Consider the following 14,806-nt stretch of genomic DNA (forward strand, 5'->3'; position numbering starts at 1 on the left):
AACACAACTTGAATCAGCTAAACGCCTACTTGTCAGCGTTTACAATGAAATCAGATTAAATTTGTTTAATCCAAAGGATGCAAGAAATGATCTGTCCTACCTTTTTTGAATTTAAAAAAATATACTAAAGTCATATGGTTATTTAAAAGACCTTTCATGAACAGCTTGATGTAGCTTCAAATGTACTCATTTCCTCTTTTGTTTCACATAGTTCTGTAGTTTATTTGGTCAGGTACTCTGCAAAGTAGTTTATTTTTGTTTGTTTTTTTAAATGTGCTATCATCCAGTTAACAAACTGGAGTGATAAGTTTGCACAAGTCAAGTAATGAACTCTTCCTGAGAAGAGCGGATACATGTAGGTGCAACCCCTAAAGGATGTGGTTGAGTCTGAGATGAGGAAGAAAGTGAGGAGGAAGGAGCGCAGTGAACTCTGAAAAAGCTACAGCAAACAACTCTATATTTGCTAATTCTGGTGTAAATTTGGATTAACTCAACAGTTCTCATTTTGAGAATGTGTGATTGACTTTCGAAGATGTGTTGAAAGAAAAAGGAAAGGATGGAAGTGGAGGAGTCTGGTGAAACGAGGACTTCCTGGTATGCTTTTTACATTCATCGTTATGTTTCTGTGGTGACAACTATCTTAAAGCTGAAAACTGATAAAAGGGACAGTAACATCCAACAGAATGTTATACTTTACTATGTAGGAGGCATATTGTTTAAAGGTGGCAGACACTTGGCATCAGATGAGTAAACTTATCACCTCGATATTACTCTTGATTGCTCATTGAAAAATGGTAGGATGATATGCTAGTCGTCAGTAAAGCACTTCTATATCACATGAGGCACAAAAGAAACCCTTTAAGCACACACTACCAGGATCTCATTAGGTTATTTTAGGTTTTTTATAGATTTATCTCAGTGTGTATGAATGTTTGCTTGGTGCCCACTAACAGCTTTGCCTTATTAGGACTGTGGCACCAGGAGAGACACACTCCATCATCTATGACCATGCTGGGGTAAGTCACACCACCTGCCTGATTTCTATCACCTCTATCCTCCTGCCATGCAGCTTATTAGAATGCTCACCTAAAAGCCAACAAACTCACTTTCAATAAATTTCTGCTTTTAGAAAAAGAGAAAACAAGACCCTGCCCCTGATCCTGTGACCAGAATCGCAGAGGTTAGTGATTTCTCTCATACGCCATTAAACTCTTTGTGTTACAGTTTCCCTGCTTCATTTTTATGTCTCTGTGTTTCTCTGTAACTAGCGGAAGTTAGTCAACCTTACCTTTGTGACCGCAATGCTGAGTGCAAAGCTGAGTGAGAGACGTGAACGTGCTGTTCAGCCATGCAGCCACAAAAGCTCTTTGAATGCACAAACTTATAAATGCTCTTTATATCATTTCTTGCTTTTCTGCTTTTCTGCTTTGCTGTAATCTTTATCGTGCTCTATGATGCACAGAGACATTTCTTTTACTGCTGTTAATTTAAATACACCACTATGTTACTACACTGCATGTACAGCTGATGTGGTTTCAGTGTAGAAAAAAAAAGCAGACATCTTGTATTTTACTACAGAGGCACAGTTTGAACCTTCTTCCTCTTTGAAAGAGTCACACAGGAAATGAGAGATCTGCACCGCCATGCAACATCTCACACCTCTCGACATCTTTCTTTCCACTTTCCTGAACTCTCATGTCTTTCTCAAGTTCACTTTTTTTTGTGTAACTCCTTCTGTTTTATGTTCGGGTCTTGTTTTATTAGGATGAAGGGGAAGAGGAAGATGACGAAATGATGTCTGACCACATGAAGGATTCAGAGGTGAAGTTTTACTCTTTTGCAGATGCTGCATGTGTGTTCAATTGTGTATTTAGACGTCTAACCTACAGCCAGTAATAGTTGTGCCACCCTGACTAATTATGTGGACCTTTTTGTGGACATATAAAACCTTGACTGTTTGAATGTTGATTTCATTTCAGGAGCCCAGTAATAAAAGAGTCAAACCGGTGGCAAAGTCCAATAGCCTAACAGGTGTCATCACACCAGTAAAGACCCCTGCTCTTAAACGCATTGGACAGTCAATATCAGTAAGTATGCATCAACACATTCCTGTCGTTTTTACAAGATGTTGAATTAATTGACTTTTTCAGAAATTAAACTACATTACTCTTCCTACAGCGGTCTATCAGTTTCCGTACAGAGGCTCGACCTTTGCCCCCAGTTCCCCTACGCGCTCGCTCAAAGGCCTCATCATTTCCACGGAGACGCAACAGCCAGTGCTGGAGCGATACCGTTGAGAGCCATGACCTCACTGCTAAGGAGATCAAACGTCAAGAGGTGTGAAGGGCAGCTGCAGAAACTAAACATTCTGCAGGGGACTTAATGTAATGTAGTGTCATTTTGAGGGGCGGGGTATGTTTATGTGGGTCAACCTGTGGGACTGTGGTTGCAGTGTGGGGGCAGGGTGACTAGAGCCTACTCTTCATTTCTGTGAAGCTGCTCTACATGGGGATTATGAAAGAGGATGTGAGCTGGCACTGGAGGCTAAACTTCCTTTATTGAACAATCAGCTGTTGGAGCTCACCCTGTCCCGTCCGTCTGTGTGTTTGCATCTTGTGTAAGTGAGTGTTATCTGTTTTTACCTTTAAATGCTCTTATCCAGTTGTTAAACAGTTGTCACTCTATTGCAGGTGATCTATGAGCTGACTCAGGGAGAGAGACAGCTTATTGAAGACCTTAGTCTGGTCAAGAAGGTACTAAACACATCCACAAGACTCATGTCTGTTATTTTACATCATAACAAATTGAATATTGAATATATGTAATCAATCCTTCCAGCTTTCCTTACACTGATTTCACACACTTCCCTACATCTCTGACTGCACATAATTCACTTCTGTCTATCCCTTTACTCTATGTGTGCTGTCAGGTGTACTATGAGCCAATGCTGAAGTTGAACATCATGACAGAGAGTGAGCTTGGGCAGATCTTTGGTACTCTGGACTCTCTCATTCCTCTCCATGAAGGTGAATGATTTACTTTGCACACTTTTCCATCATCTCTATCTCCTGTATTAACGTGGGCATGGGCATGGGCTTGGTTGGTCGTGATAAAATATGAACATTTGTTGACTTTCAGTGGAGTCTCATCGGGTTTTCAAAAAGATTCAATGGAAATTACAAACTATGAAATTATTATTGATTTACACATTTGAAGAGTTTTCTCTGATTTATTGCATTGACCATCAATTTGATTATATTAAATGTGATTTTGCACACATTTTCCATACATGGATTTATATTTATATTGGAAAAAATAATGTTGTTGATATTGTAATACAGATTTTAACTATGTTGCCCAGACCTAAAAGCAACCATGGAAAGCACAGCTTTAGGGGTGCATTTTTGCATGTTTTTTTTACAGATAAACATCTGTCCTTGAACTTTAGTAACACAGGTGTGTTTTTATTTCATACCAGATCTTCTGGAACGTCTTCAGCGACTGAGAGGATCAGAGAAGACAGTGGGAGAGGTGGGGCCTACTCTGATGAATTGGGTGAGTATCTCCATGGAAACCAAGGACTGAGAGACATGAAAAAAGGGCACAAACCACCATCAACCTCCAGTTCCTGTATCTACTCTATTATGTTGCTCTGTAAACCAGAGTCACTGAGTTCAGCCTCGGTCTGTCTCTACTCTTATATGAACAGCTGTGAACAGCATTCTCCTCCTCCTTCTGTGCAGTTTCCTTGCCTGGAGTCCTATGTTACATATTGCTGTAACCAGGTGGGAGCCAAAGCCCTGCTGGACCAGAAAAAGCACGAGAAGAGAGTGGAGCACTTCCTCCGCCTGTGTCAGGAGTCTTCATTCAGCAGGAAACTAGACCTCTGGAACTTCCTGGATCTCCCTCGAAGCCGTTTGGTCAAATACCCCCTGTTGCTGAAAGAGATCCAGAAGTGCACACCTCCAGAGCACCCAGATGAGGACTCGTTGCCTGATGCTGTGAGTTGACACATTCACACACACGTGCATACACACATGAATATAAATATACACACCTTCACTTACTTAACATGATCGGAAGATGATGAACGGAATCGAAATGTCAACACTCTGGACTTTCTTACTTCATCCTCATTATGTCAAGTATGTGAGCATGCTGGGATGCAAGCAGATAAAATACACTGCAATGCCTCCACAATTCACTGGTTGCCATGGCAATCACAAACTCCACATTTTGGACCCTGTAATCCAAATATGAGTGTTTTTTTGGAAAGGAATGATATCCACACTGGCAGTTTAAGCAAAATGCGTGCACAGTCTGCTTCTTTAGATAGACCAGAGTTCTCAGTATTCATAGCCCAGTATTAACCCTGCTCATTTAATAATCCTTACAATCTTGTATGAAAATCAACGTCTATCTTTCGGATTCTGTAGATTCTAACACTCAAATCCGAATTATTAAGGCCTAGGATTGTTGTTATCAACATTTACATACATACGTTTAGGATTTATGGGTTTCAACATAGTGTAAATTTGTATACTCAGTGTCCAGTTGTGGGAAGTCAAGACATTTAGGTTAAGCTAATATCTACTTTTTCAATTAACTATACTTTGCACATTGGCACCTCCACTAGACCGAAATAATATCCAGTGAACCTGTGATGTGACATAAATTACTTGTAGCAAAGGAGACTCCGAAAGTGAGAAATGGAAAATGTTTTGCTGTGCAGGAAATGGTCTTGCCAGCCATGTCTTACCACAGACAAATGAAGCCCACATTTGAAACAAGATTCTTCTATACATGTGCCATTCTCTTAAACTTTGCATAAATGTATAGCGTTTTAAGGAGTTTTATGCTATTCAGAATGCAGCCCAAATTCTTAATTTGGGAAAAAATTAAGCAACTCTAAAATGTCTCATATGTAACATTTTGTTCTGCTCAGTTGGAGTTGATCCAGAGCATCATAGCGGAGGTTAACAAGAAGACCGGAGAAGCTGAGTGTCAGTTCTACAGACGGGGCCTTGCCTACCTTGAAGACAGCCAGAGAATAACAGAGATCCAGGAGTCTCGCTTCCTCTGCTGCCACGGCGAGCTCAAGAACAACAAGGGACAGGTAGCATCCAAGGGTTGTTATGTTTAACTCTTCTAATGTCCCATTGACTGACCTTTGGCAATGTCAATTTGTCTGCATCTCAGTTGAAAAAGGTCAAGTCATCCAATATGGGGGTATAATGTAGTGATAAACAGTCTGGATCTATACACTCACAGACCTTTGCTCCTCTCTATCTCAGTGTACATTTTTAGGTACTTAATTTGAGTGCTGTACAGTACCCTTTATTTTTAAATAACAAAGAAATCCTGCACAATGTTTACCACTTGTATTCAATCAATTTAATATTTCAGTCCTCAGACCTTCATCAAATAAAATGAATAGCACCAGTACCAAATATACATAAACATAGCCTTACAATTTATGAATTTCTAATATACAGTTTTATGTGTTAACCCAAAAATCCAACACATCTTTTGTAAAGCCACATCTCCCCCTTTGTGTGTCTGTCTCTTCTGTCAGCGGCTGCATGTGTTCCTGTTTGAGCTCGCTTTTGTGCTGAGCAGACCTGGGGAGGACAAAGACGGAGGTCAGGTGTTCAATGTCTACAGGCAGCCTCTGCCCAATGCCTTGTTAAATCTGGAGGAGATCCCAGACGGGGAAGCTGGTGGAGGGAGCACCTTCAGGGGAGCCTTCAGTGGAGGAAATGATAAAGGTAACATATACTTTATAAATCATAGGAACCCAGTGATCACAGTGACATCTTATTTCTTTTTGTATGCATACATGACCTACTTTCTTTTGCCATGTTGTTTTAAGTTAAATTTAGACTCCTACAACTAGTATCCAATGCCCTGCCCATTAGTTGAAGTGAAACCTACAATCTCTTGTACTCAATATCCTTGCCTCATGTGTTTGTCCTTCCCTCTTCTAGTGAAGAACTGTTTTCGTGTGAACAGCAGAGGGCGCTCCAAAGCTTACTCTTACAGCTTGCAGGCCAACGACTCCTTCAGCAAGCAGCAGTGGATCACCTGTCTGCGCCAAGCGATTGTCCAGTCGAGAGATAGGAATGCTCACAGCAGACCGTCGCAGCACTCTCCCCAAACTGATCCTGCCCTGTATCACATAGCTGAGCTCAGCCTCAGCTCAGATACAGAAATGGCAGACCACACATGTCGCTGACTGCTGGACTGGTCATCAGGATGCTTGTGGAGTGCCTTTATATTTGTACATTGATAGTATCAATGCAAGAAATAAAATGTGGACTGATGATTGTGCTTAGACACGCGTAGTATTTTTGACATGGTTAAGTTTCTCTTCATGCTTTTTCTGTTCATGTATGGTCTGTACAGCTTGACATCAGTATTACTGTATTTGAATTAACATGTAAAATTTGAATGTTGTTATTTTGTTGTTGTTTTTTTAAATAAACTGACACTTAAAAGTTTACTGGAGTACTCATGAAAAGTATACATAGAGAAGTCTAAGTATAGCCTACAAGGTCTACAGAGAAAAGATTAGAGATGATTATCCTCCCTCCCTCCCTCTTTCTCTCTCTCACTCTCTCTCTCTGACACCGGTGACAGGGCAGGGGAGAGAGGTAGACTTTCAGTGCTAGCCTACAGACTCACAGTGAAACAGTAGACGTCCCCTTATGCATTTTTAACAGCTCAGCAGGTGATGGGAACAGTTTGGTTTGGACAGTTTGTCCACAGATAGAGTGTCCAAGTGATCAGGTGAGTCCAAACTGCTCTATTTATTTGTGAATGCTATAATATTTTTCAAGCATTATTTGCAAACTAACTTTATTTATGAGATTGTATCGTTTACCTGCACGGAACAGCAAAAAAGTTGACTTGGCTTAAATAACATGTCAGAAGATACCTTGGTTGTGAGATTGGCATGCTGTCTTTTATGGGTTATATAATCTTTGTCAGTACAGATTGATCTATAACATCTGGGTATCCAAACATCTCTTTTTATAAATATGTGCCCTGAGGCTGTTTTGTTAGTATCTGGATTCACTGAGATCTCTGTCAGACCTTGACTTTCCAAGCTATTCTGCATACCGTAATTACGAGAAAGAATTGTGTGACAAAATGGATCGACTCAATGTATTCAAGAGAAGTATTTACCTTAAGTGGATGGTCATTTAAAATTAATCCTATTCTCTTTCCCTCAGCTGTGAATGACATCCCACTTCATTTTCCTGGAAAGAAAGGATTAAATACCCTACTGTGCATCATTCATTCAAAACGGGGGACTTTTTCTCTCTGTCAGGCGTCTTATGATCTACCACCACATACTTCTCTCCTTTGACCTTGCACATGAGAAAACCTAGGCGGTGCAACTTACTCAGTCTGAGTTGCAAACCACCTGCTTTGCATTTCTTGGGGAAGCCCTTTGTCTGTCTCAGGGTCACTTTTGGTTGACACATCTGAGGTTTACCAGCAAAATAGGATGCCTGGAGCCAGTGGCGTCAACGTGGAGAACTCCTGTGAGGCTCTGTGTCGAAACCTGGTGTCCCAGAACGGCCTCCAGAGAGAGACGGCTGACATCTCCCAGTCTGTCCTCTACACCTCGCTGATGGGACTGCTTCTGGTTACTGACGATGAGGTGTGCACTACACAACGTCACATAGAACTTTCATTTACGCTCAGACCTTCAAGTTGGTAGTGATGTGATGTCAGAACCAACTTGTGATGTCAGAATCACATCACACAACAAACTAGAACAACCATCCTGTTTGTTCTTAATGTGGAATTTATGGGACACTCATGAGACAAATGTAAACACAGACAAAGATATCGTATGAAGCAATTAATGGAGAGTACACATCAACACACATATGTTTAAGCACCTGTCAGCACTCCTTGGTCTCTAATAGGATGAATACTTGAGGCTGACCTCCTTTTAGCCTTTCTTGTTATGCTAACGAGATAAGAAGGCTAAATCTGTCCTACCTATTTTGTACACACACTGACACGGCGGGTCCAGGGCGGACAGACAGTAACATGTACAGAGACAGCCAGGGGTCAAACAGGACACACAATGTAACATGCATGTGTATACTTTTACCAAATCCTTTGACAAAATAGGTTATAACCTCTGAAATGAGATGTAACAGGTTAGTATTACTGGTCAGTAGCTATTCTTCTCTTTTTTTCCAGAAAGAGCAGCTCACTTTAGGAAGTGGAAGGGTTGGCCTTAGAAACATTGGGAACACAGTAAGTGTTGAATGATGCAGGGTGTTATTTAAACAGTCATTTAAAGAAATACTTTCAGAATTACCTGAATAAATGATATAATTTGTCTCCAATTTAGTGTTTCCTGAATGCAATAGTCCAGTGTTTGTCTCACACACGTGGTCTACGGGACTACTGCCTCCTCAAATCTTACAGGCATGAGAAGTTCTCCAAAGAGGAAGCAAAACTCATGGAAGGTGTGTTCTTCTCTCCAGCTGTTCCCCTCCTCTGCCTATTATCCCATCCGTGTTATGTTTATCCATTTTCTCATTTCTGCTTGTCTTCCTGTGCCAGCTTTCTCTCAGGTGCTGTCAGGCTTTTGGGATGTAAATGAAGGAGACACAATTGTAAATCCACGACAATTTTACAATATTTTCAGAGAAGCGGTGCCTTACTTCAGTGGATACAGGTAAGAAGATATGTGGATGGTGTTTTTCTTTCCTTGAAACATTTGTGCAGGCAACATTACTGCAGTTCAGGAAAGGAAAACCCATTAACTACTTTGTATATTCTGGCAGACACGTTTTTGAACTGTAACTGTTCCCAAACAATATGATATGCGACTCAGTATGCCATCCACGTCTCTGTCAGCACAACTCTTTTAGAGACAAGAGATTAACTGTAAACTACTTTGCCACCAGTACAAGTGCTCCTGTGTGGTTTGGTTTTAGAGACTTCTAAAGAAGTAGCTGCCTATAATAATGACAATAAGAAATCTGTGTGTGTCTTTGTGTCTGTGTTTAATCCAGTCAACAGGATGCTCAAGAGTTTCTCAGGTTTCTATTGGACAAGCTGCACACAGAAATCAACCGCAGGCCGTATGTTCGACGAACAGGAAAGGACCCTGAGCAAAAATATACCCGATTTAGGTGTGTGTTTTTCTGTGAAAGAAAAAATCTATCCTTAACATTTTGAAACCTATCACATGAAACATGTTTTGGTCTCTCTCTCTTTATATCTAATGTTCCTTTAGGATTTCGGAAGAGGCCGCTGCCATGTGGAAGAAGCACTTAGAGAGAGATGACAGCAGAATAGTAGGTGAGGAGAGCAATCCAGTGGAACCTTAAGTCTCATCTGCCACATGAGTATAATGTAGGCAACCATTGATATAACTTGCCACTGTCATCTCCTTTCACCCTTTTGATAGACTTGTTCTCGGGCCAGCTGCGGAGCTCGCTGCATTGTTCAGTGTGCTCCCACTACTCCAACACATTTGATGTGTTCTGTGATCTGTCGCTGCCCATCCCCAAGAAGAGCTTCTCTGGGGAGGTCATGCTGAGGGATTGCCTGGACCTGTTCTCTCAGGAGGAGAAAATGGACAAGGAGAATTCACCTGTGAGTTGATGTAGAGAATCCATAATGTTAGGGTCAAAGGTCAGTGAATTTGTGTAGTTCTTGTTGAGAGCAGTGAGCTAGGGGTGTTTTTTTCAGTTTGTAGCCTATAATTCATACATTTATTCATTTAACTCTATACTACATACTATTTTTATAAATTGATTGTAAACTGAGAATAAATGTAACTGTAGATAACATGAATTGGTATAGTTCTTTGATGAAGGGTTACCTGCTCTTACTCATCTCATCTTCACCGACATACTAAAAGACTCATTTATTTATCACACAGGGTTAGTTACGCACATCAAATATTTTTGAAATGTTGAGATGAGCGTGTGTTTGTTTATGTGTTTCAGATGTGTGAAAGGTGTAACAGGCGTACAGAATGCACCAAGCGGCTGTCCATCCAGAGGTTTCCCCAGGTTATTGTGATCCGTATCCTTGGCAACAACTCATACTCATTAACTTTATTAGCAAGCTATGTTTACATACAGGAAGTTATGATGTTGCTTAACAATCTCAATCAGATCTGAATCGTTTCGCAACGTCAAGGTGGTCTATCAGTAAAAGCACCGTGCATGTGTCCTTCCCGATCACTAACCTGGACCTCGGACCCTATGGACCTGTTGATTGCGGTAAAACTACCAAACTTTCCTCTCAGTTTATCTACTATGTACACATGTCTACTTTATTCCTCCATTCATGCCTTATCCCCTTTCATATGCGTGCTTGGGTCATTATTTTGGACAAAATATGGTATGCAACAGTTGAAATGATAAATAATGCAGGAAAGGTAACTGAAAAAGGGGCCTTGTCAATGTCTGTCATACCTAAAAAAGAAAGAGAAGGAACCATACATGTGTTAAAGTGATTATTTAAAATTTTTGACATTAGTGGATAGAGTACGGTATAATACAATACCCTAGCTGTCTCCAGCTGTACTTGCAACGTGGCCTTATGGTTTCATGGTGTGAAGGTACACAAGAAGAATGATTAATTGATGAATTATTTAGTTTGTGAAATGTCAAAAAAAAAAAAATCTCATCCTTTGTTTTATAATACGGAAGTGTTAAAGTGTACAGTTTTCACCAAAAATTACAGGTATATTTGTTTGATAATTGAAACATTTCAATTCATTGGCAAAATCATTGTGTCATTGTGTCTCTGTTTGTCCCCAAAGGCCCTGTACTGTATGATTTATATGCAATATGTAACCACGCTGGGACGGTGAACATGGGTCACTACACAGCCTGCTGCTTAGATGAGAATGGCTGGTGCTACTACAATGACTCCAGGTAAGGCCCTCCACCCACATTGTTTCGTTTTAATAAGCAATTTCCTGCTAACTGCAATGAATAATCTGTATTGAGACACTTTCTATATAAACATGGAGCTGTTTCTCTTACTTTACTCCCCATCTACCCACTTACAGTGTGACTCCAGTCTCAGAGAACCAGCTTCAGACCAATCAAGCCTATGTGTTGTTCTACCAGCGCAGCAACAGCACCGCCACCATAAGGAAATAGACTTCAGACTGGCTGAGGCAGGCAGCCAATCAGAGCAACTTTACCTCCAGTGTCCATAGAAACAAATAGAAGCAGCAGTGCTGTAACACTGGCATCTATGAACTTCTCAAGCTCAATGAGCATGCCCTCAAATAAACCCTGAGGAGCAGGAGAGAGAAACCATGCTCACTTTAGGGGGGCTTTAAAAGGTGACCGGCCCCTCTAAATCATGGAGAGGCTGTTATATCGTCTCAGTGACAGTGATAAGACAGTTCAGGCTGACTGTAGCCTTAACAGTCTCTGTGCCCTAGTTCTCAGACAGGAGTGAGCGATGTACTTGCACATGATGAAATATATCTTGGGTGAAATAGAAAGTGGGCAACCTTTTAAGCTACAGTTTGTGAAAATGTAGTTGAATTTAACATGTAAATATCTGTAGCCTATGCTATATCTATGCTGTGTTCTATATTTTCCCTTTAAGTAAATTATATCTGTATATACACATGTATGTATGTATGTATTTTTTTTTTTACATTTGTGTCTACTGCTATAGAACAAAAGTTAAATTATATTTTGTATATATGTATATATATAATTGAATGTACTGCATAATTTCTCTTTGAAACAGTTAATAAAAGACCTATGAACAAGTCTGATAGTTAGATTTTATTTTAATTAATTTAAAGCCATAGACGTAATTATTGTCCACCCACAGACTCACCACCAGTGGGAGGGGCCAAAGGGGTCGGGTGCGCTGTGAGCTGGGCGGCAGCCGAAGGCGGGGACCTTGGCGGTCCGATCCTCAGCTACAGAAGCTAGCTCTAGGGATGTGGAACATCACCTCTCTGGTGGGGAAGGAGCCTGAGCTAGTGCACAAGGTTGAGAAGTTCCGCCTAGATATAGTCGGCCTCACCTCGACGCATAGCAAGGGCTCTGGAACCAGTCTTTTCGAGAGGAGTTGGACTCTCTTCCACTCTGCCACTGGTGAGAGGCACCGGGCAGGGGTGGCAATATCTGTTGCCCCCCGGCTTGGTGCCTGTATGTTGGAGTTTACTCCGGTAGACGAGAGGGTAGCCTCCCTCCGCCTTTGGGTGTGGGGGGACGGATCCTGACTGTTGTTTGTGCTATGGTCCAAACAGCAAGTATCCACCCTTTTTGGACTCCTTGGAGGGGGTGCTGGAAAGTATTCCTCTGGGGATTCCCTCGTCCTGCTGGGGGACTTCAATGCTCACGTTGGCAGCGACAGTGAGATCTGGAGGGGTGTGATTGGGAGGAACGCCCCCCCCCCCCCCGATTTGAACCCGAGCGGTGTTTTGTTATTGGACTTCTGTGCTCGTCACAGATTGTCCATAATGAACACCATGTTCAAGCATAATGGTGTCCATATGTGCACTTGGCACAAGGACACCCTAGGCTGTAGTTCGATGATTGATTTTGTAGTCGTGTGGTCGGACTTGCAGCCAAATGTCTTGGACACTCGGGTGAAGAGAGGGGCGGAGCTGTCAACTGATCACCACCTGGTGGTGAGTTGGCTCCGGTGGTGGGGGAGGATGTCGGTCAGACCTGGCAGACCCAAACGTATTGTGAGGGTCTGCTGGCAGAGTCTCAACTCCCACCTCTGGGAGAGCTTCGACCGTGTACCGGGGCAGGCAGGGGACATTGAGTCCGAGTGGGCCATGTTCTGTGCCTCCATTGTTAAGGCGGCCGACAAGTGCTGTGGCCGCAAGGTGGTCGGTGCCTGCCGAGGCGGCAACACCGACACCGGCGGTGAGGGATGCCGTCAAGCTGAAGAAGCAGTCCTATAGGGCCTTTTTGGCCTTTGGGACTCTGGAGGCAGCTGGCAGGTACCGGCAGGCCAAGCGGAATGCAACTACGGTGGTCGCTGAGGCAAAAACCCGGACATGGGAGGAGTTCGGCGAGGCCATGGAAAATGACTTCCGGACGGCTTCGAAGAAGTTCTGGACCACCATCCGGCGTCTCAGGAGGGGGAAGCGGTGCATTGTCAACACTGTGTATGGTGGGGACGGTGCGCTGCTGACCTCAACTCGGGATGTTGTGGATCGGTGGAAGGAATACTTCAAAGACCTCCTCAATCCCACCGACATGCCTTCCGGTATGGAAGCAGGGCCTGGGGACCCGGGTGTGTGTTCTCCTATCTCTGGGGCTGAGGTCACCGAGGTGGTCAAAAAGCTCCTCGGTGGCAGGGCCCCGGGGGTGGATGAGATCTGCTCCGAGTTCCTTAAGGCCCTGGATTGTGTGGGGCTGTCATGGTTGACACGACTCTGCAGCATCGGGTGGACATCAGGGGCAGTGTCTCTGGATTGGCAGACCGGAGTGGTGGTCCCTCTTTTTAAGAAGGGGACCGGAGGGTGTGTTCCAACTATAGGGGGATCACACTCCTTAGCCTCCCTGGTAAGGTCTATTCGGGGGTGCTGGAGAGGAGGGTCCATCGGATAGTCGAACCTTGGATTCAGGAGGAGCAGTGTGGTTTTTGTCCAGGCTGTGGAACTGTGGACCAGCTCTAAACCCTCTGCAGGATCCTTGAGGGTGCATGGGAGTTTGCCCAACCAGTCCACATGTGTTTTGTGGACTTGGAGAAGGCATTCTAACGTGTCCCTCGGGGAGTCCTGTGGGGGGTTCTCCGGGAGTACGGGGAATCGGACCCCCTGATACGGGTCGTCCGTTCCCTGTATGACCGGTGTCAGAGCTGGACGAAGTGGCTGGGGAGAGGGAAGTCTGGGCTTCCCTGCTTAGGCTGTTGCCCCCGCGACCCGACCCCGGATAAGCGGCAAGAAGACGAGACGAGACGAGACTTAATTATTGTTGTTGTTATACTGTTTCATATATTTCATAAGTGGTGGAAAGTAACATTTACTCATTTGCATTTACTCTACTTAAGTACAATTTTGAGATTTGGGTTTTTCCATTTTTTGCTACTTTAAGATTTTACACAAAGGATAATATAACAAGCTTTTGAATGCAACACATTGTTAAGATGAAACCGGTGGTTTCCAACCTTTTTGTCTTTTGACATTTTACAAAAAGCAGAGTGTAGTTGGGCTCACATTTCAGATGTCTATGAGTTGTTAAATATTAATTTTTACCACTTAACTTCTCACAAGGTTTCATTTCAATAAAAGATTAAATGATCCAATATTTCAGCAAAAATCAAAGAACAGAGATAAATCCCAAAACTGAAAACTGAAAAAAGATTTGTGTATCAGAACTTTGTTTTTTCTTCTTTCCTCTTCAATTAATCATCTCATGACCTCTCAGATTTGCCTGGTGACCCTTTGGAGGGGCCCGACCCCTAAATTGGGAACCTGGACTAAACCAGATAACTGTATATAAATGAGTTGAAATTAGCTGCACCTCCAGCAGCTGCAACAGTAACATGCTTCTCTAACACTGATGCTTCAGTAAAAGTAAAGGATCTGATTGGTTCTGCTCACCTGTGTTGAAGGTGGACAGAAATAGCAAGCTGATAAAAAAGACAGGATCCATAATTGGTTTGCCTCCTGACTTACTAGAGGTGGTCATGAAGAAAAGAGGTAGGAAACTCAGGGGCATCCTGCATAATGTGGACCACCCATTGTATGGCGTTTTAATGAGCTGAAGGGCTCCTTCAGTTGGAGACTTTTAGAGAGACTTAGAAGGTCCTTATAGCC

At 42.7% G+C, this 14,806-nt stretch overlaps 2 protein-coding genes across 3 annotated transcripts; both read left to right on the forward strand.

The window, feature by feature from the left end:
• The first annotated feature begins 385 nt into the window (after window positions 1-385).
• arhgef3l (Rho guanine nucleotide exchange factor (GEF) 3, like) lies at window positions 386-6,494 on the forward strand. 2 transcript variants are annotated; one of them, XM_053318264.1, is made up of 13 exons: window positions 386-594; window positions 968-1,016; window positions 1,130-1,180; window positions 1,765-1,821; window positions 1,980-2,087; window positions 2,179-2,337; window positions 2,691-2,753; window positions 2,930-3,026; window positions 3,479-3,555; window positions 3,744-4,001; window positions 4,946-5,116; window positions 5,576-5,768; window positions 5,988-6,494. In XM_053318264.1, exons 1-13 carry the CDS (start codon window positions 557-559, stop codon window positions 6,233-6,235), a joined length of 1,569 nt encoding a protein of 522 aa, XP_053174239.1. In that variant the 5' UTR covers window positions 386-556; the 3' UTR covers window positions 6,236-6,494. The 2 variants fall into 2 exon arrangements, with proteins under 2 accessions (XP_053174239.1, XP_053174241.1); XM_053318266.1 differs by lacking the exon at window positions 1,130-1,180.
• Window positions 6,495-7,390: 896 nt separating this feature from the next.
• On the forward strand, window positions 7,391-11,481 carry usp21 (ubiquitin specific peptidase 21). Its single transcript, XM_053318275.1, has 11 exons — window positions 7,391-7,669; window positions 8,224-8,280; window positions 8,378-8,495; window positions 8,593-8,707; window positions 9,048-9,167; window positions 9,272-9,336; window positions 9,446-9,633; window positions 9,990-10,068; window positions 10,161-10,268; window positions 10,814-10,928; window positions 11,066-11,481. The coding sequence occupies exons 1-11, from the start codon at window positions 7,514-7,516 to the stop codon at window positions 11,157-11,159; spliced, it is 1,215 nt and encodes a 404-aa protein (XP_053174250.1). The 5' UTR covers window positions 7,391-7,513; the 3' UTR covers window positions 11,160-11,481.
• Window positions 11,482-14,806: the final 3,325 nt, after the last annotated feature.

This window comes from Scomber japonicus, chromosome 4 (assembly GCF_027409825.1).
Source record: "Scomber japonicus isolate fScoJap1 chromosome 4, fScoJap1.pri, whole genome shotgun sequence".
Classification (NCBI taxonomy): Eukaryota; Metazoa; Chordata; class Actinopteri; order Scombriformes; family Scombridae; genus Scomber; species Scomber japonicus.